Source organism: Bacillus rossius, chromosome 5 (assembly GCF_032445375.1).
Source record: "Bacillus rossius redtenbacheri isolate Brsri chromosome 5, Brsri_v3, whole genome shotgun sequence".
In the NCBI taxonomy this organism is placed as follows: domain Eukaryota; kingdom Metazoa; phylum Arthropoda; class Insecta; order Phasmatodea; family Bacillidae; genus Bacillus; species Bacillus rossius.
The window spans coordinates 28,198,606-28,220,843 of NC_086333.1; the positions used below are offsets into that span (position 1 = coordinate 28,198,606).

The 22,238-nt window shown below is 35.3% G+C and overlaps 1 protein-coding gene across 2 annotated transcripts; it reads left to right on the forward strand.

Annotated features, from left to right (window-relative positions):
• The first annotated feature begins 8,242 nt into the window (after positions 1-8,242).
• Positions 8,243-20,838, forward strand: LOC134531667 (fatty acid-binding protein, muscle-like). 2 transcript variants are annotated; one of them, XM_063367451.1, is made up of 3 exons: positions 8,243-8,432; positions 17,816-18,087; positions 20,651-20,838. In XM_063367451.1, exons 1-3 carry the CDS (start codon positions 8,258-8,260, stop codon positions 20,702-20,704), a joined length of 501 nt encoding a protein of 166 aa, XP_063223521.1. In that variant the 5' UTR covers positions 8,243-8,257; the 3' UTR covers positions 20,705-20,838. The 2 variants fall into 2 exon arrangements, with proteins under 2 accessions (XP_063223521.1, XP_063223520.1); XM_063367450.1 differs by lacking the exon at positions 20,651-20,838 and having other exon boundaries at positions 17,816-18,723.
• Positions 20,839-22,238: the final 1,400 nt, after the last annotated feature.

A 22,238-nucleotide genomic window follows, 5' to 3' on the forward strand; every position in this document is an offset into this window, starting at 1 on the left:
TTGCCGACGGACTTTTAAATATTATTTGTCATTGTTGAGCGCGTTAAGGAACCTTTTAAGATAAACATTTTTATAAAGACAATCACTCATCCTGTTTCTAAACTTGACTTTGTTCAAACACCCAGAGGTGAACTGGGACAGATGTCTCAAGATGCTCTACCGCAATTATTTATAGAGTTCAGCCGCGGAATATAAAAATCAACTTTAATAAAGAACACTACAAATAAATATTATTTTCTCACGCAAAATTTTCGATTATAACTTGAGATTTCAACAGACATTATTATTTTGAAACTATATGAACTTTTGTTTTTATGCTATCATGTGTGCAACCTAGATCCAGCAATTTTATAAAACATGAATAGCATACCACTGGACCAACTAGAAACATAAATATAATTTTATTTGATTAAAGAATATTGGTATTAATCATATGTTTCCATGTTGTCATTTTACAGTGTATGTGTATGTGTCCTTTATGTTTTCAAGTCGTCTGTTGTCTATTCTCATGCCTTGTGGAGATTTTAAAGTGTGAGAATATCTAATTTTTCCCTTATGTACCACACGACATTAACCTTGACTTATGAAGGAATTTAAGTTGTGCCTAAGGGTGGCGCCCATATATGAATTCTGAAACTTATTTTACAGAGCCATAAATATCCACAGAGAAATTATTTATTATTTAAACTCTGACAACTAAATAACACCATTCCTACATCTATATACCATATTCAGGAAGTGACAATTGTATTTTGTTCCTACCTAACAACACCACACATTATCTGTGTATATGTATAGATAGTGCATAACCACAATATATATATCTATGTGTGTGCTTTTAAATCTTATACTTCAGTGGTTGATGCTGTATACTGGTCCCTATCATTAAAAAAATTATTGTGAATATTAACTATAGAAATTTCTGTTTATAAACTTTTTCAAGTGTATTTGTATAAGTAAGGTTATGATCCCGTATGTATAATTCATTTCCATTGTATATTATAAATTATTACATTATTATTTAATAAATAATTAAATTTAATAAATTGGAATATATTTCAGCATATATATATTGATTTTCATTATCAACTCAAATTAATCTTGATTTTTCACTACATTAAATATTTTATTTTGTACACGTGTTTATATTAATATCGAATAATGATTATTAATTTAATTTTTTTTTAGTTTGATGGAATTTATACTTTATCAACCTAATTTATAATATCACTCCAGTCCTTTATTTTTTTTTATTTTAATGTAGTCTACGTAATTACACGCCCCCATTTTTTACATTACACAAACTTTAAATGTGTAAAATTATACATCTACCAAAACTAGTTATATTTTTGTAGCTTAAGCCTATTAATTCACGGCGTAAACTTTGAAACACCTTTTGAATGTAATAAATTGGTGGATTATAGAGCCAACGCCTTAAAAGTTGTCAGCCTAATATCTTGACCTCGACCACTGTGCACGCTAATAAACAATAACGTACTAATAGGAATAGCACCAGCATAAAATTGTGTTCAACTATTGATAAATAAATAAAAAGCATATGCAAATTGAATGAAATATTATGAATAGGTATTTTAACAGATTCTTGATCAGTGAAAATTAAATAGTGGGCGGTATAAAATGTATAAGTTTATGGAAACCCAATTGACTTGTGCCCCTCAGTACCACCCACTAAAGGATTATCCCTCACTAATATCATGCATTTGTCAAATTATCTGTGTTTTAAGAACTGTAGTCTAGTTACACCAAGTATGTTCGTAATTAGTTCATCCACTTATCGTAAGTGCATTTTCACATATCCAAACGTAAAACTTAAAACGTTAGGTATTGTAACAACGATGTACGGTAGCCTTTAATACAATTTGGTTTTCTAGATATTTGATCAAAATTACACACTTTAAACTTGTTTTTAAAACCGAAATATCAAAAAATGTGAAATTACAAAAGTACGTAACTAATCGCTTGCTTACAGCGTGTTCCACTGGATACAAGGAACTCGTACGAAACAACAATCTCCAGGAATCAAGCACACACGGAGGCGTGCATGCCCAGCTCCATGCCGCACGAGGAATGTTGGCGGAACTGAAGCTAACTTAGGAGTACACTGTTAGAAATTACAGTCAATTTACGGATTTTTCAACGAAGAATCGAACTTAAATATTATTTAAAATAATTGAATATTCGTAGAAAATACGCCGTATTTTGACAACCGAGTTGTATGATACCTACGTTCTGAACAAAGGTAAACACACGCGTGGACAAGTATAACAAGTGTTATTGCTGTTAAGCCTTAACCAGTTTTTGAACGTTTTGATAATATAGGTACTTAGAACATTCTTTAATGTTCGTGTTCAAAGTATGTGAGTTCAGTGTACGTGAACTGACGAAGATCCTTGGCTAGTTAGTTTGTAACCAGCATTCTTTGTAAATTTGAAGTGTAAACTTGTAACAGTGTAGGGGAAATATTTGTAACGGCCGGAACACCGGGTCCTTGTGGCGAGTGGTTTTGACTGCGGCTTGTTGTTCCTGTGGCCGACATGGCCTCCATTAGGCAGCTCGTTAGACAGCGGGCGCGAGCCGCATTCCCCGACAAGCGCGCTCTCCCGGCGTCGCAGCGCGGCCCGCAGCGAGTACACACTGCTCAACACCTTCACCTGACATCCTCGATACTTCGCGACTGCATCGTTGTCTCCGTCAGATTACGGGTTCAGAGTTCACTTACCTTCAACATGAACCCACAATAATAATCATCTTAGTATGTACGAAAAACAAACATTCAAACACTGGTTAGGATTCTCGCATAAACACGCTTATTTCTTCTACATTTGCGTTTACCCTGTGTTTACCGTGAAACAAGAGCTCCGAAGTTGAAACACGGCGTAAATTATACGAAGATACAGTCATCAGAAACTACCAAGAGATCTTCGTTTATTTCATGTGTTCTTCGTTCCAAAATCTGTAAATTTACTGTATTTTCTAACGGTGTACTTAGTTCCGCGATCAGACACAACGCACCCACGCAACTAGCTGTATGCTGTTACTGCTAAGGATAATATTGTATGATGAATTGCGGCTTTAAAAAAAAAAACTAATTCTTGTTCAATTTATTTTTTTCTGTTTAAATTTGCCCGAAACACCCATGCAACCAATTTTTTTATTTTAAAAATTCAGCTAGTATCACAATCATAATGATACTGTTTGATGAAAAGAGCGCGAATAAATATTTTAATGTCTTATATGTTTAATGCTGAACCATCTTAATAAAAACAGCATTAAAAAAATAAAACCATAAAATATTTGCAACAATTATTGCTACAAACACAGTTAAAAATATTTCTGCAGTTTGTACCTACACTTTTCTATAACAAGATAGTTATTTTTTGACATTATAAAATTCACAGGTAATTAACTTACAGATACCAACGTAAAATCAACAAGATTAATGATGATACAATCAATAATGGTACATTCATTCAAACAATGATATGATGTTCCGTAAAAGATGGAAGGTATCGTAATAGGTTATAAATAAAATAACATTTTAAAAAGTTGAGATGTTAACAATGTACATTTTATAAGAATATTAAGTTAAATTCATACGAATATCTACATCACTTTGGGTGTGTTGGTTAGTGTATGAACATCCACATGATGCAGTGCGTAACGCCTGTAATACTACGGGACGTACCGCAGATTGGTTAGAGTTTGTGCGCGCTGATACGTCGTGCTCATGTGCTCATGTGATGACAGGCTGAACTGCTGAAGTCACACCGGCGGCAGCATGACACTGAGGTTATGAGCTGCCTGGAGACTGTGCACAATCACTAGGCTTTAAACCCACCTGAGTCTAGTGTTGACCTGTGATAAGAGTTCCGTACTGAACCCATCACTCATCATGACAGATGTCAAATCAGTGTAAGATCCTGACTAAGATTTTTATAAATGGAAAAGGTAAAAAAAAAAAGTAAAAAAAAATTAAAAATTAGCTCTTAATTTTGGCATCCTGAATGTGTGTTATTTGAACGGTTGTTGTTGAACAATTTCGTAACAATGTGTGTGCTAAACAGTGTTGCGGAATAATTATTAAAATTAATTATAAAAATAGAAATTAAATGTTTAAAATGTTATTTTATACTTTAAATAAATTTAAAGTTTTAAAATAATTCGTTATAATCCGATGATCGTTACATTTTCTTATGATATTTTAGCAGTTTCGCAATGTGTACGATGTGCAACCGTCTCTATTGTGTTTTTGTAATTATATAAGTATATATGCATTATTTTTACCGTTAAGGCAAAAGTATTCTTCCACGAGCTTGGCTGATCTGGGGTAGGTACTAATACAAATATTATGTCATCACCTCAACTCTATGTTTTATACAAGTCGTCAGTCAAACTGCCTTTGACTGTGAGCATAAACGCAAAATACATTTTACTGTCACGGAATAGAGCTAAATATGACGAGTGTTCGTAAAATATGTCGGAAACAGAACCTAACGCAATAGAATTCGCCCACTTAATTGATTTTGTTGAATTTTGTGTGTAGAATAGAGGCAGAAACATATTGTGTGCACTGTTCAGTGTTAACTTGAGTATCTGCGAGTAAGAGACCACCTTCGTGGTAAAATGAGCAAGACAAGAGAATGAACTGCTGTTGAAAGGTTACGCACTATCCAACTACTCATACATATTGACGTAAAGTCACAATGAAAGATTGTTGAAACTACATACAGGAATACCACGAACAACAGAAGCTATTATCCAGATATGTAAAACTAGCTCGTCTGTGATTAATAAGCCGAGTAGCTGAAGACCAAGGGAGCTGATATGAGGAGAAGAAATAAGAGAGAAGCAATGTGCGGTTGGCGTTGTCAAATATTTTAAAATCTTCAAGTAAACATTTTGGCATCGAGCGAAGATAGATCCAAGGACAGTAATCTATCGAGTGAATCAGTATATTAATTGCTAATATTTTGATGATTTTTGGTTTTTTTTTATGAATTTCTAGTTTAATAATTAGATATTTACAAGATGGCTGCTAAGATGGCCAACAAGATGGTGGATTTAATGGTAATAAATACTACTCTCTATTAGAGCAAGATACCCCAAGCTTAATTTACAGCTGGTATACTACTGCAAACTTGTGAATAAAAATTAAACTAACATGGCGGCAGCGCACTCTAGCAGACGATGTGTGTACTACATGATCCCAGCGTTCCTAATATCGTGTATTGGAAACAAAGTTGGCAGACTGGCTCCAGGCTCCACAACAATGGACCAGCGCCAGTAAATACATTTGTCTACTACTGGTGGGGCTCTGGAAACCTGCCGAACCCTCTGGAGATACAGAGAGGCGCTCAGACAGCTATCTCTCAAAGGAGAACCTCGGATTTCCCTCATAAGGCTACAACTCGTGATAGAACATTTGCTGTCTTTTTTTTTAGAGGCCTCGTCTCTTGCAGTGAACCAGAGGTGTGTGGGCATACTTTCGTGGGCGCGTGACAGCTTCGCGGAAAAATACAGCGGTCGGAAGTGTTAAGTTGTGCAAGGAAAAGTATGTGAAGCACAGTATCGCTTTCAAAGAGCAAAATTAAGTGCAGTTTGGGCAAAATTATAAAAATATTTTACGAGTCCAAGAAATGTCATGTCATTATTTTAATTTTAAGGAAAGTTTACATAACAGACACAAACATTTCAAGCATTTTTAACACTCATTTTATTTTACAGCTGATAAATAATATAAGTTTTGTTGGAAGTAACTTTCATTATTTAAGTCAATTTCATGAAGAATGACTCAATGTAAATTGACACAAATTGATTGGTTTAGGACTAGCTGTAAATGAAAACTACTTTATATTAATTATGATGATCTTTCAAACAACAGACTTTCTTCCTGCTTCCACTTACAAAAAAAAAGTATTACGCTGACTGATGTTTACGTGGATCTAATATTTATTACAAAATAATGGTTCACGAACATCAAACATTTTGTAGAGTTCAGGTGCGTGTGTTAACACGCTGGTGAGGAATAGACATTACCTAAAATGATTATATTTTGATCTTTCGCGAATTTAGAAAAGAATAATCGAAACGGACAGGCTTGTGGTTGTCAACTTGATGGAATGAAGCACAGGCGTGTGACTAACGTGCTTACAGCAATTCGCCGTTTCACACACTCTTGAGACCTTCAGTACATTAGCTAATAGGTAGCACTTGTGAGCATGAGGTCACCAGCTCAATGAGTGTCGAACACACAGGGCGCTTATTCGCACCTAAAATGTATCTGAAGGAGGACATAATTTATCCTTGGAAAACTTAGTTTTAAGATTATTAGTGTTTATTTAACAGTATCGGTGTTGGAGCTGTTAATTGAAACTTCAACGACAAAAATAAAGCACGTCGAATGTACGAGAGGAGCAAGTAAAGTAGATCAGTCTTCAACTTCACTCGCTGGAGCAAAACGAGCAGCGATTGTTACCATGATTAGGCATATTTTGAGTTTGTTCTCACGGGTAGATCCGCTGGTTATAAGCAAGTTAACTTGCTCGGCACGACTAAGGCTTTAACAATATCAAGCCTTAATCTTCAACCATTCAGAATAACACACCAACTTTTAGAAAGTGAGGGGATCCAAAATGTCTCTACTCTCTGGCAATTATTAATTTCTCGCGGGGATAACTGTTTTTTTGGCATTGTCTGAAAAAAAATGTTATGCAATTAATTTTTTTTGTTTTAAACTTGGCAAAATAAAACGTGTTATTTGTTTTATTTAGACAACACGAATTATAGAAATAAAATATTCGAAGTGCGGCAAAAGCGATAATTTCCTCTTCCACAAAATGCCGAGGGGAGAAGCTGATATGTATGGCATGGTATTAACTTACTGGCAAGGTACAACGAACAACAGTTTTTCTGTTTGATATACTATAGCAGATATTTAAAATAGAATGTAATTATACGAGTTACTATATATTCATACGTTGTATACACGAGTATAATAAAAGTCTGTGACCAGATTCTTTGCAACGAGGCCTTCTTCACTCCCCCTTTCAACCCTTCACAACTAATGATTTTGGTTTTGACAAGTGCATATTTCAATTCAGGCACCATTACATCCTTGTTCTAGTTCATTTGTGTTTAGAATTTTTTTTTGTGACGATAACTCATGCTATCACACATAGCCTAGTTGTTCTATATAAAACTATTAATATTACATTACACTATAACTCTACCTATATAGCTCTAACATATCCCAAACACCACCAAAACCTTCAAATGCTGTTACTTTCAAAGTAGGTACCTATTCGTTTTATGAAAAAATTGAGAATAATTTTTCCTTTAAAAAACCGAACTATATTTCGGTTTAACGGGATGGCACTATTAGTTGTTAAAAATAAGTACTTAGGTATATAACTTTTGCACTGGATTGATTCATTGGTTCGTTGAAATTCTTGAATGTACATATAACCTTTTTGCTGCTGGGTACACTTTAGATGAGTTATTTTAAAATCTTAAAATGGATTTAACTTTTTAAGTATTCATTTTAGGAAAAATAATGGTCAAATATTTTCCTCGTGTAAACCCTAATTATAATTTTGCTACTATAGATTTTGGTACTATAGATTTCTCAAAATCAAAATAAAATTTAATGGTACGCGCTTTTCCACTTCTTGTTACACATTTCCGTTGCATTCACGAAACTACTCTCATCAACTGCCGTATACTAAAGAGCTCAGATGTTACACATAAAAAAAAATCTAGACTGTAAATTTTATGTCCATAACTGTAAAAGTTGTAATTTTCGTTATACCATCAGTGTAAACCTACGCATGGAATATATATATATATATATATATATATATATACACACATATATATCGGAATTCAACTAGATCCCCCCCCCCCCTAAATAACTAACTGTTACAGTCAAAATGGTTGATTCCCTGACAGGCGCGCAGGCGCATGCTAGACAACGGTGCTACCTCGGCCTCAGCGCCCTGCGACACTGGCGTGGCTGAAAGCGCGCGCACGGCCGTTATCAGCTAGCGTGCTACCGCCTGAACTTCGCCCGGGGTTTATTTTTCCCGTCCTGGACAGTGGATTTGACCGTTGGCTCGACGCTTCAAAGGCCACGCGTCGCGTCGGGGCGGTTCCAACTCCCGGGCGCGAGGGGGTGGGGAGGGCGGCCGCTGCAGCGCGCGTGGCGGCGGGCGGGGGAACTACCGCGCCGGCGCGCCTTATGTACCGGCCCGCGCTGGCGGCCTGTCACTCGTCGCCGGGTCGTGGAGTGTGCATCAGTCCGCCTCAGTCAGCCTCAGTCAGCCGCAGCTCGACACCGAACATGGACGCCTTCCTCAACAAGAAGTACAAGCTGTCGTCCTCCGACAACTTCGACGAGTACATGAAGGCTCTCAGTGAGTTCTCCAACATTTTCAAAGCTTATAAATCACGTTTATGGTGCATTCCAGCTTCTCAATATTTTATATTGTAATTAACGATTTGTATTGCGTATATATTTGTCTGTAGTTTCATTTAAAAAAAAAATCAATTTTGTACGTTGTTTCGTTAGCGTAAGTTTTTTACGAACTGTATTCGTACCGCACCGTTAAATGCCCCCAAAATTACGCATATTTATTTTACGTTAATGTGAATTTATTTTCGACACTCGTGAACCCCAATGTAGTATTTAACCAGATTTTAGAACGTGTAGAAAACTCAAATGTTCATGTGCTTCGTAGCTTTAGGAGCGACGTGAAACTTTCTTCGCCGTTGTAAATGCTCGTTCCTATCGCACTTGCCTGCACCTTGAAGTATAAACAAATGAATATAATTGGACCCCAAACATGAAAATGATATTCCTGAATTTGTGGAACTATTCCCAATTTTACCAAGCGCTATATAGTATTGGTAATAAACGGTGTCGTTTCTCAAATTTAACAACTGCGTAGGGTCTGCAGCCGACGGTATTGAACATATATCGAAAATTGGACCTATTAAATTTCATCATAGTTTTGTCTTCTCGAGCATGTCAGTCTAGCAGGTAAATTATGAACCCTTCAAAATATATTTCTACTATATTAACATTAAATATCCAACGTGAATCATAGAATTCAAAAAAAGAAAACATAAGCACTGCAAAGTTGCTACTTCTATGAGATTCAATTTCATTATCTGTTTAAATCAAAATTCACGGCCATTCTCAATTTTGACTAAACTCGCAGACCCAAACAGGAAGGTAAATGACGGCAATGCATGGGTATTCTGATATAACCTATAAACGGTAATTTCTCAAACGTCGGAATTTAAAACCGCAGTTTTCTGCATAAATAAGAGGAACGTCTTAGTGTTCGAAAAGGGTATTCAGAATTGTATTTTATTTACGGAAAATCCGCACCGTGATAACTTTATCAAACAACCGTAGTTTAGTTTTTTTCCTTGATAAGATTAACGTCTCATCAGTCCAGTAATTAAATAAAATGTGTAAAATACTTTGGCGCTAAAAATAATTGGTATTTCTACACTAAGTGCGTTCAAGGAACCTGCTTATCTGCAGACGGATGTGTTATTTATTTATTTATTTATTTATTTATAAGCCTCCATTTCTCCAGGCAGCCTGAAGGGGAGTTGTCAATACAAAACACATAGGACACTCACATACAGAACTCAAATTCAGTACAGCGGATATTTTGTCATGGTGCTACCAGCAAATCATATACAGTAGCAATTAATATACAGTTAGTGGCGTGACTACCAAGCAGATGACCCGAATACAGACATGGTATCTGATAACCACGCATTTAAAACGGGAGCCTGCACAAATATACCGTTCATTTGAACATTAGACTTGCATTTAATGATTATATATGGAATCTCGGAACTAAAGCATCGCGATAACGGAAAACTGTTAAATGACTTTAACTTCGTGCCTTTAAAGTCAATACCACCCCTGCAGTATTACAGAACCAGCGTGGGAATATTCGCGTGCTTATTTCGCACATTTTACGTAATATTGGTCACTTAGCTAAAGAAAACTAGTTTTACACCTGACATCGCAATTGACACAACTACTCTCGCCAAACACAGCCAAACAAATGCACATAAAACACTCATTACTTTAAACATTTAATAACCATAGAAAACTACTTACCCCCTCCTGGCTTTATTGCCGTCATTTGCTATACTAAAACCTTAGCCATTATGTCATTAAATTAATTCAATATCTTCAAGTGTATCATTGGCCAAATAAAATTACGTGATTTTTTCACCCTTAATATTTGACCGACCATTAAAAATCTAATGCATGGTTTCGTAGCTATTTGATATAGTTTATTGAACATATGTTACAGCTATCTGTAGCGAGTTAAAAAATAGAGTATAGTGATGAAGATAAGATGGTTGCGTACGAAGAGAACTTAAATGAAGTATATCGTGTTACATGCCTTAGTAAATCATTGCGTATAACACTAGCTGCATGTTTCATGTATTGTATGTTAATATTTTTTAACATGGTCGCCGTAAATTAGGAGTGCTTATAGCTCCTGCTACCTGCTCCCGATCTAAATGCTACCACAAATGTCAAGTACGTGAATACTGTATGTCTCCCTCACTGCGGGGTCTTGACACCTGCCCTCGCGCGCACCGTCAGCCAGTGCTGAGGGCAGACCTGAGCACCAGCTGGTGTGGCGCCGCAGTTACTTGCGAGAACAATTTTAAATGAATGCTAGCTCAACCAATCCAGCCGGACATTCCCGGTATCCGGTCCATCAGTTTTACAGTTTGTTGGTGTGATGAGCGGGTAGGTCTGGCCATGGGTTCGGACCCTCCCTTCCAGGATTTAAAAAAAAAAGTGAAGACTGAATAAGAAAATCGCAGCAAGTTGGCTAATAAGGTCACAGATAATTTTGGAAGGATTATTTTAATCTTTTTAAGACATTGAATCATTTCTTCGCCATTATAGCCCGACATTCCTCATGCACAGAAACGGCAGGAATTATTTTTTCTCAAGTAGTCTTTATTTAATGTCGATTTGCACACCTGTTACTGTCTCTCGTACAAAACCTTGACATGTGACATATATTTAATAACATTAATATATATATGTGAACTTCCGACTTTTTTGACGAATTATATTAGATTTGACTTTGGAACAAAGCATTAAAAAAATTAAATGCAAACCAAATATAAAACCTATAGTATTTTCCAATTTAAAAAAAATCATTTAAAGTAAAACTTACGACTAAAAAGTCATACTGGATCCCTTCATTCACAAAATCCTGGCTACGGCACTGAAACACTGCGCGTTTGCATAGTAGTGAGGTATTCTCTGTAGTCGTTGACTGTCATGTTTTCAAAGTCTTTTCCCTCGAACACAGGTCCTTCGCGTGGCCGGAGATGGTGGAAGGTGATGTCTGGTCTAAATTATCGGACATAATTTTCAATTGTGAATATCGTTCGTTACATCTTGTACCTACCACCATTATCATTTGAGTAATTGATATATTTTAATGGATCACAGCCAAGGTACATTTTCTTACAAGGTACATTTTCTTACATTCTTTTTCAATTTGAATTTACAATTTTTTTTTATTTCAATGGTACTGAAACCTTTAGCTTCCTTTAATTTCCAAAATTTTCTAGCTTTCGTAATTATTTAAAATTTGTTGCCTTGAGTGCAAGCAAGTTCGTTTGTAATATTCATTGCACAACATATCAATGTATTTGACGAAACAAGAATATCTACTGGCGAATGACTAAGCACGTTTGGTTGTCGACACGGGATAGCAGATGGTGGGTGCGTCCGTCCGTGAACCGAAGTCGGCCTACGTCCATGGTGGTGGTCCGCCATCGTCTTCGTGACGTCATGCATGATTGCATAGCGTCGAGCAAGATCAGGGTCATGTTGCATGGCGAGATAACCTGTGCCAGTAGGTACCTACCTACCAGCGGGTGTATCACGAACACTCGCGGAGAACTGCCGTATTCTCCGCGCTCCGCCGAAACACACGTGTACCGCATGCCGTGACTACGAACCAACACACGGAGTGTGTTCCCTCGTGAGCTGCGAGACTCGTGAACCACGGTATGAATCAGTGACGCCCAAGGCAAGCAAAGTCCGAATAATTAACGTGCGCGTTAAATAAACTGTCGGCGAAATAAGAAAAAAAAAGGTTTCACTGTTTTAGATTTTATTTTTATTTAGTGCATTTAAACTGTCGGTGATTTGTTTGATTATTTAATTTAAAGATGTCGTAAAATCAATTAATTTTGCAATACATTAGTATTACCACAGAAAACTTAAAACCATTGATAACAGTACTATCGTAATGGTTCCTAACCTGCCTTTTTTTAGTTAACCTTGAGCCAAACCTATTAGCAATTTTAACAATCCCAGCTATTATAAAAAGAAAATGGTGCCAATTTAATTTCGCATTATTTAATACCTATTATAGTTAAATTACTTCGTTTTTATTCGATTCACACTACCAACTGATATACGTGGTATACAACTTAGCAACGGTGCGATAAATAGCCTACTGCCAGAAATGTGGTTAAACTAGTAACGTTACAGTATATAGTCAGAATTTCATCAAAGGTCTGAGTTAAACTAAAATTGTCGTATTCGTAATCGCGCAACATTTTCATTCGGGAATCTTCCACGACCTTCATGGGCACAGGATTGCGTCTTGTTTCAGGGTTGTAAATCTGACATTACATTTATTTTACATGTTAATGCCAAAAATTATTTTAATACCTGCAGTATAATGAATGCGCATAACATTGTCATCGGCTATCCCCGGCGACATCGTCTTTTCTGGATCACTTCCATCCGTAAACAACAAAAAAATTTGAAATTATCTTTTTACATGCCTACCGTCGGGTGCGTCAAAGCGCACGTTAATTTAGTGGACATTTTTACCGTTGACCTACCCCAAAAGAGCAAAATATTAGTTGTAAAATATCAATCAGTATTTGCCATGACATAAAGATTAGGAGCTTTCTGGCACCTCCCAGTTGCTTATGTATGCGATATGCACCAATGTTTGTCTACATTTAGGTAATCGATAAATTGGTAGGTATATTCGTCTTTGAAAATGTACTTATTGGATAATTGAAAATAATTTTACAACCTAAAAATTGTTTTAAAAATGACCAATAGTAATGCGTGGTGTCTTTAACGTAAAATTTTCTAGTATGACCGTTAATGTTCCATTTAAATAGTTGCAATTAACGTATTTAAAATATATTTAAAGAACACCTCTTTTCCCATAAAGCAACAATTGTACTGGTTTTCTACTCTAAACCATACTTAATTTGGGTAGTTAGGAAATAAGTTATTAAAATATTAATTGTTTTTCTGAATGAGCATTACCGTCTTTAAAATTTACGAAAACCTATTTGCCATAACCATGAAGTAGATGGAGAACGCGAGTTGGGCTGAGATGCATGATACTCTCGTGGTTACATAACTAATTCTTTTTCGCTGAAATTGAGACTACCTCTGACTTTTATAGAATGCCTTCACTGTGTGAGCTTCCCTGCTTTGGAGACATCGGTCGGCCAGTTTGTGCAGAGTTTTGCTTTATGAAGCAGTTAACGTCCCGCCGCCTCAGTGCTCTAAAGTAGTGTTTTAACATTTACTGCAGCACGAGCTTTAAGAGCATTTCTAAACCGCTGTTTCCAAATAGGACTGCCCTTGCGTTAAATGACTTTTGGTGTTGTAAGCAAAACGAAAATGGTTTTTAAATTTGGTTTTCTGTAGGTATGCCTGTGCAAATCTCATTCTTAACTGGACACCTTATCCAGTAAATCAGATTTTTAACTTACCGATTTTTCTGTAAATTTGTAATTTTGTATTCCTTGCCACCATATGTCTTGTACATAGATTGCAAAGTGTACTGTAATGGGCATTTAACTGTTGTATACATATTGTAAGACTTTTAGCTGCTACAAAATACCTACAACTAGTCATATTGCTAAAGATGTTTGTGGTGGCCAGTTTATTAGCGCGGTTCCTTAATTTCGTGAGCTTGTTGTACTACCATTCAAAACACGTTTTGACTAACAAAAGTAGTAGATTTTATCCCTCAGAAGTGATTACTGATAATGCCCCGATGTCACTGCACTTCACCCTTTATGATATAAACATTTGAGGCCGTAGTTCCGTAATGTAACTATAAGTTGGCTATTGTGCGCAAATTAATTCAACGGACGTTAATGTTAAACCCTATATTTTTTTTACTTTTCAATTTTTTTTTTATATTTGTTAGCGCCTGTTCCGACTTAATCCAGAACAGGCCGGCACCATATAAATACAATTACAAAGTTACACATGGAAGGAAAAAGCTATAAACAAATGTGAGGAGCTAATGGGAATATTCTAGTTACCAGCCAAATTGTAAAATCACCATGTAAAAAAACTAGAGCCACTAAAGAATAAAATGGTCACATTATAGTGATTAGTTATTCTAGAATATATGAATTAATAACTCTGCATTGAGGACTCGGATTTTTTAAAGGCTTTCTGAAACGCGTTACAAATGGATCTTGGGATTAAGGGGTAACACCAAAACATTTGTATTTAGGACTTTTGATAGTAATTTTTAGTAAGTGAATGGAGATGTTTCTTGTAAGATTTGTCTCGTTAGTTAAGATAATTCCATTACGTCTAGCGATATTACTTGTATATTATATACATGTATAATTTTACAATACACGCGTGTCTCAATAATACACAATAGCCTTCATCTCAAAGCTCACACTTTTGTTTGGAGGGAGGGGATGGGGGTGCCTTGCACCCGTTATAACACCTACAGCTAACTCGAGTAATTTTTTTTAATCTCAAACTATTCAAAGTATAACATGCAAATTTTCATACTATCTCTTTTAGAAGTAAACGAAGCAATATCACTTACATATTACTGATGGGAATAAAATGTGCAGAAACTGCTATTGCGTAAATATAACTCGAGGATTACTATTTTAATGAATGCTATTTGAGGCATTTACAAAGGTTTTTAGTTAAATTACATGAAAGAGCTGATACTTTTAACATAAATTAAAATTTCCCTATATGTATTGGAACTGCTACAACGCACGTTGTCCTATTATAGGCTAATTATGTACACAGTACGATGCTGTTTTTTTGTAAATTGGGAAATATTGAGTGACAGTTTTAATCCTCGTCAGTAGTTCAGACCTCGCAGATTGCGTGCACAAGGTTGTCATGAATATTGAGTCGCTAAGCCACGGATGAGTACGTCGTAAAACTCTGATGCTGTACAAATCAACTTTAGCTTGTTTTCCCCCTTATATCCTTGTACATCTGCAATAAATCACTCGGTTCAAGCAATACGTTAGCTAAACGTTCTAACCCTTAAAAAGTTTTGGGGTCCAAAAAAGCCCTACTTGGTGTTGTAACGCCACAACAATGTACGGCAATAGTCACTTGGATCCATTTTGCGTGCCGGTGTTAAAGCTAATGCGAGATTTCCTTTCACATCACTATGAAAACAAAATACTAAGTTAGCTGAAACCTAGGCATTTTCCAGATCAAACTCAGACTAGTGACGGAGTGGGGGGGAGGGTTTTCATCCCGGGGACTGAAGTCTGACCATGGGTGTCCTAAGTCGGTAAAACAAAATATTATACACTAAAGTTCGGCCTACAAATTCCCAGGCGGACAAAAAAATTATCTCACGTTCACGCTCATACATTGAACACTGTAAAGATAAATCGGCAATCGGCTTATTGGCTAAAACCGTTATTGCTAAATTAGTACAGTAATAAAGATTATACAATAGCGCTGTGTATTTCGTAGATCCAAACGACCGCATTCACATCCAGGAAAACAAACCGCTATCTGCGGAATAATCTTTAGCTTACTGCCGACGGGTTAATCAATTACAATCAGTCGTGGTTGCCTGTTTCATGAAACTTCGCGGCAATGTGTGGAACTGTAAAGACTGTTCGGGATTTATTTAATGACCCGCACACTGGCATTCTTGGCATTTAAATAAATATTAGGTACGCTATATGTGTACGCAGTAGTGTTGATTACACACCTATTTACATATGGTCTTAAATGTATTGTGATTTTCAGCTCTCGACTATGTTAGTTTATTAATTTCTTGATCACGCTTCAAATCTCTACCCGTAGGTTTTGTTAAATATTTATAAGATAAGCTGGATATAATGTTTTGAGTCTTTATTACATAGTTTTTAAATCCAACCTGTTTTCTTTACGAATGCTTAATTTCGTTTTGGTGATAAGTTTACTTTTTCTTGTAGCGGTGTTGATTGAATTGTAGACACTTGTCTGGCAGAAGGCTACAGAATCGACAGAACGACTTTGGCACCTCAGTCCACGTAATCGACCATTGTTGTGCCTCGCTCTATGTAATAGGCTTACATGCACTTTTATTTATACCTTGCAGTTCACAAGCTCAATTGATTTTAAATTATATTTAACTGCTCGTTATCAGATATAAATCTAAAATTGATGTTGCTAGCGTGATATTAAAATGACATTGCTTAGGTTGCCCTGGAAAATGTTCAGTGTTAAATTTTGAAACCTCAGATGGATCTTTAGTTTTTTTTAATATTGTTCCCTGAATGGTCTCGTTACTGAAACATTTTAATTATTGTGCCACACCTCCCTTTACCTCTTAAGCTAGCTATATAAATGTAAACTTTTCAGGTTCATGCATTTTCATTTTTTACATCCGAATGTCAACATACACCACACTTAACACCGTCTCCTTCCACAAATCTTCAACGTCCACCAAGAACTTCGAATGTTTTCCCGGATAGCCCGTGTAGAGTATCACGGTACACATACTATGTACCAGACATAAAATTTGGAGGCGATTTATTAAGATAGCTTTAGTTAATAAAAGCCACCAACCACCTAGATTTTATTCGTATTCACCATTTAATATTGGTTTTTGAAGTTTTTATATCAACTGTCTGACACTCGTCTAAAATTTCGTATGTAGTTAACATTATACATTTATTACGTACTATGGAGTTCAAATTGTTGAAAATAATTTACCCTTCGTCAAAACCTTTTAGCATTAATATTTTATATATGGCATGTTATGTACTTGACAACTTTAAAAAACCCCTCACGCAGCGACTTGGACGCAGTTTCCGCTCGCAGCGCATGCGCTAGTTCCAGCCGCCATGACACCTCACTCCGCGAGGAACACGGTTTAGTGTTCTTGTAGCTCCTTTGTTAGACTTCAACATGAGAACGTCTATCTGTATCTGTATCTTTATTGGAATGTGTGACAACCAGCCTGCTGCATGTCGACGAATTCCTCGCATTCCTCGTATTGCTTGCCCCACCGCCGCGGCGTAGCACACAACCGTATAAAACTGGTGTGGCGTGTTCAACGCTTTCATAAGCAGACGGCTGTACATTGGTTGCTCGTTTTGGATCGTGCATTTGCCAATACATATTTGGTAAATTTCTTAATGACGCGTCATTTCTGTCAAAAGAAACTTTTTTGTTCGAACTGCCATGTTTCACTGACAAGTCTTAACGTTTTGGCTGAAAGCAAACAATCAAGTGAATGTATACTCAGACCACTGTAAGGAGAGGTGGGCATTTTGTTGAGTGTTAGTTTCATTTGGTAATATTTCCACCCGTATTGTCAATTAACATAACTTATCTGAAAGAGCTTACTTTGTCATTTTTCTGTAGTCATGTTGGGAGTTTGTCTTTTCAGATTGAAGTTCAACGCAGATGACTCGTGAATGCAGACGGCAAGTGAACGTGTGGTGTCTTGTTCCGCAGACGTGGGTCTGGTCACCCGCAAGATGGGCAACACAGTCAGTCCCACGATCGAGCTGAAGAAGGCGGGCGACGAGTACTCCTTGCAGACCACCTCCACTCTGAAGAGCACCACGATAACCTTCAAGCTCGGCCAGGAGTTCGACGAGGAGACTGCTGACGGCCGCAAGGTCAAGTCCACGGTCACGTTCGACGGCAACAAGATGGTCCACAACCAGAAGGGAGAGAAGGACACAGTGATCATCAGGGAGTTCTCGGCGGACGAGGTTAAGGCGGTAGGTCTACTGTGTTCGTGCCTTACCTGCAGGTTTTATTTAAATAACAGCACAGCAGTTTTAAGATGTTTGAAGAAACTACCTTATGTAAATTCAGTTTTTATTTCTATAATTAAAATAGTAGTACACATTTTTTAATAATATTTACATTGTTTAGAAATTCACAAAATTTAGCCTTTAATAATATAATAGTGAATGGTTGATTATTGAAAGATGTGACGTACAAATTATCTTAGTTTTATGAAAAAAATTATATAAGCTAAAAGTACTTATTTTTAATCTTAAAAAAGTAAGCAAGTATGACAAATAAGGGCAAGTTGTCAGTAAGGGTTTTGTTGAAGTTCCAACACCCAAAACAAAAGTATGTTGGTCTTTAAGACCATTAAGCTGCATTAGTGTAGCTTTCATAACATTTTCTTGTATTTAGAATAATTTGTTCTACCATGTGGAGCAAGTATAGTGCAATGGAATCTGCTATTGGGTTTTATTGCATCGCCAGCTCAGGGTTCGTCGCCGTCTGGCACCCGCCACGCGATGCGTGTATTTATATGAAAAGTTGTTCATAATTATATTTAAGCTTTATAGCTAAACGCCAGTTTTAAAAAATTGTCTTCTGCACGTGAACTATTTCGTTGACTGTTTATAAAGTAAAGTGAAAAGTTAATATGGTTTTCATTGCTTATTACAACAATTTCGGCAATAAAGGTTAATTATTCTTGCATTAAAAAATCTGATTACTAGTATAATTTCAAGTATTATTTTATTATTAAAATAAAATTATTCAATTTTATTTATAAAAGTATGCAATCATTTCATCAATGTTTTGTTATGACGTTCTCACGTTATTAAACTATCGTCCGTAAACCGACTTTATAGACAAACCAATTTTTTTTAACCTTATTTTCTTAGAGAACACCTGAGGGGGGGGGGGGTTATCTTATAACCATAAGTCAGCAAATAAAACTTTCATTATTCATTGTCGAAATGTAACTATTGTAGTTTATTATTATAGAGAAAGAATAATTTTTATTAAATATGTGTTTTATAGTCATGTCGCGGTCAAAAACCACTTAGTTGAAAACTGTTTATTTTACTTTCTAAAATATATATTTTTAAAACGTTGCAAAAACATTTATTAAAAAAAAGTTAGCTATGTAACATTTCTCCATTAAATAAGACAGTTTATTCGCACTTGGCTATCATGCACGCAAACATGGCCACTGTCAGCATCCGGTTCATTTTACGTCCGCTAGATAGTGACCTGTTAGCTGTGGAATAAAATCTGAGTACTCCTAAGGAAGGTCTAAATAAAGATTTGACGTCTTGCCCATGTGGCAAATAGCCCTGGTCCCTCCTATGTATATTTTCTTACACAGGATAATGTGTACATACAAGATACATCTGAAATTTCAAATGCTCTACTATAACCTCTTAGTATTTGTAGTTCTTAACAGTGTTTTTCTCATAATTTTACTATAAGCTTAGTGACAAAGACTTCTAAAGAATTAAATGGCTTAAAATTTGTGTGCAATGAACATTATTAAACTAATAGTAATGCTGGATATCTTAGAATATCTTAGAAAAAAATACTTACCCCTTACTACTTGCAGTAAATTTAATTTTTTATATTCAAAATTTAAATCTGATGCAGCTTTAGATTTAACACAAGCCATACACTTAGGGCGTCTGCTATGCAATTTGTGTCTTAAGTATCTTGCACATTGGTGTTTGTAGGAATGCTTGTTATGCATTAAATTTCCGAAGAGCGTAAGCGATGTAAAGATGTAAAATAACTTACTGTTAAAGTAATTTAAGTTGGTCTATTATTATGGTAAGAGTAAGTGGGTGAACATTTTATTAAATAGTTTAGGATGCCACGTCATAACTATTACAGTATATACCTTACAAAATATTTCTCTGAAGCTTATAGTTCGTGGGACTTAACTATAAAACAGTCCAGTTTTTTTTTTTCCATTTTTAAATTGCTAGGTAAACTTAAATGCTGGTGTAGTACAGTATTGAAACCCGTGAACGAATGTTTTCTAAATTTATGCAAAGTTTAGTCTGTGTATTACTTTTGTGAAAAGATCATTTTAAAAATTTAAAAAGATTTGTAAGAAAATTTTAAATTTTCTTGCTAGTGTCGAGAAAATGAATTGGTGAACTATTTCAAATTGCTGCAGCAGCAGTGCGCAATTTTTTGACAAATGGAAACTTGTACTGCTGACCACCTTGCTCGAATCTGCGAGTTAACTATTTTAAGTGAAAATTATATCCTTAAAGATAGTTTTTTCTCAATAAGCTAAAATTTTGAAAGTCTTAGCCCTACTTAATGTCCTGTTAATCACAAATTACTTTGCTAAACAATGTACCAAATTGTATTCAATTTTCATGATTTTATAAACTGTTATTTTTCGTGTGCTGTTATTTCCACTATCGGCAAGTATAATTGTACACTGTGCATTTCGGAAATATTTAATATATTTTAAGGAAGTTTATCGTATGTGATTGTAATAAGTGAGCTGCCAAAACCTAGCTGCATGTCTTTTTTGTTTTGTTCCAGACCATGACTGCGGACAACGTCGTGTGCACACGTGTCTACAAACTTGTGGAGTGAAGGCTGATTTGACTGAATTTTGGATACAAAACTGTGACTGATAGTACACTATGTACTGGAAAAAGTCTGTTTATAATTTCAGTGTGCAGAATTTGATTTATTTTACACGTGATTAATAAAATAGTTATTTCTAAGTTACTGGTACTTTGAATGCAAACCTATTAAAGTATCCACATTTCAAATTCCTTTTAAATATTTCCATCCTTACATCAACTTTCCTTTAGCGAGAGGTCTTATTCCTGTAATGTGAGTTTAATTTCGTAATGTTTAAGCCATCTGCTTGATTTAAGATGTGAGCGAAATTTTAGGTCGATTTCAAAGCCGTTGCCATTCGAGACTACGGGAAAAATTTTATAGTTTTTAATTTATTGATCCTTAGACCCCCAAAACCATTTTAAGTTTATACTTTTAATCACAAATTTATGGACATGATAATGGCCACGAACTCCCATGCCAAATAGCACATTAATTTGAACATATAACTCGTAGTAATAACAGACTTTTTGTCTAAATTTTATTATGAAGAATCATAACTGCAAGGAGTGGAAAAAGCAAGGATTGGATGCCAAAAAAAAAACTCGGTAGGCACAGTATCAAATCTTTTGAATTATTTGTAAATGAAATAATTTTTATTTAAAAACTTTGAAACTTTTTATAAAATTGACCATTGCAGAAAAGCGATGGAAAAAAAGGTAGAATTTAAAATCATAATTTCCGTATCACATCACATTACACTATGAAATCTGTTTTTCATTGTTAAAACTCGAAAATATTAAACCTTTGGCTAAATTTTTTTGATAAAACTTACCAGTGGAATAAAAAATGTGAATAAAATTCCTAACTCCCGTAGTAAGCACATCATAAAATAGATTTAAATTATTTGTAAATATAATTTTAATCGAAAACTTCTCAAACAATTTTAACTTACCATTCTTGCAAGAGTTTGGAAAGAGAGGGGTAGTAATAAAAATATAATTTTTATTCCATGTACACTATTTGATTTATATTTATTGTGAAACCTTGAAATCTCACTCGTGTGAAATAATTTTTATACGTAAGCATTTCTGCAAGGGGTGGAAACAATAGGGTTGAATGACAAAATTCATAACTCCATTTATTAGACAAAATATCAGTTTGTAAACCTTAAGGGTATTTATCATCAAATTCAGATATTCGTTTGGATTACATGTAAATTTATTGTATTAAAATCATTTTTTAGCAGAAAACCAAAGTAACTGTAAGGGATCTACTAAAGAGTAATAGTTTTCCATATATTTGTTTTTAACTTTAAAAATAATGGATTAAATATAAATATATATAAATAAAAAATATATATATATGAGGAAATACTTGAAAGTGAAAGAATAATTATAAGCTGTATCATATTCTAGAAAAAAAAAAACCCAGACATTGTACTTATAATCAAGAAAATATGTTTAGGATGTATCTTAGAGTTAACACTAATAATATTTTAACTTATTAACCTTTAAACCTTGTACTTAAAACAGAAAAAAATAATTTATCTTGGGTAGAT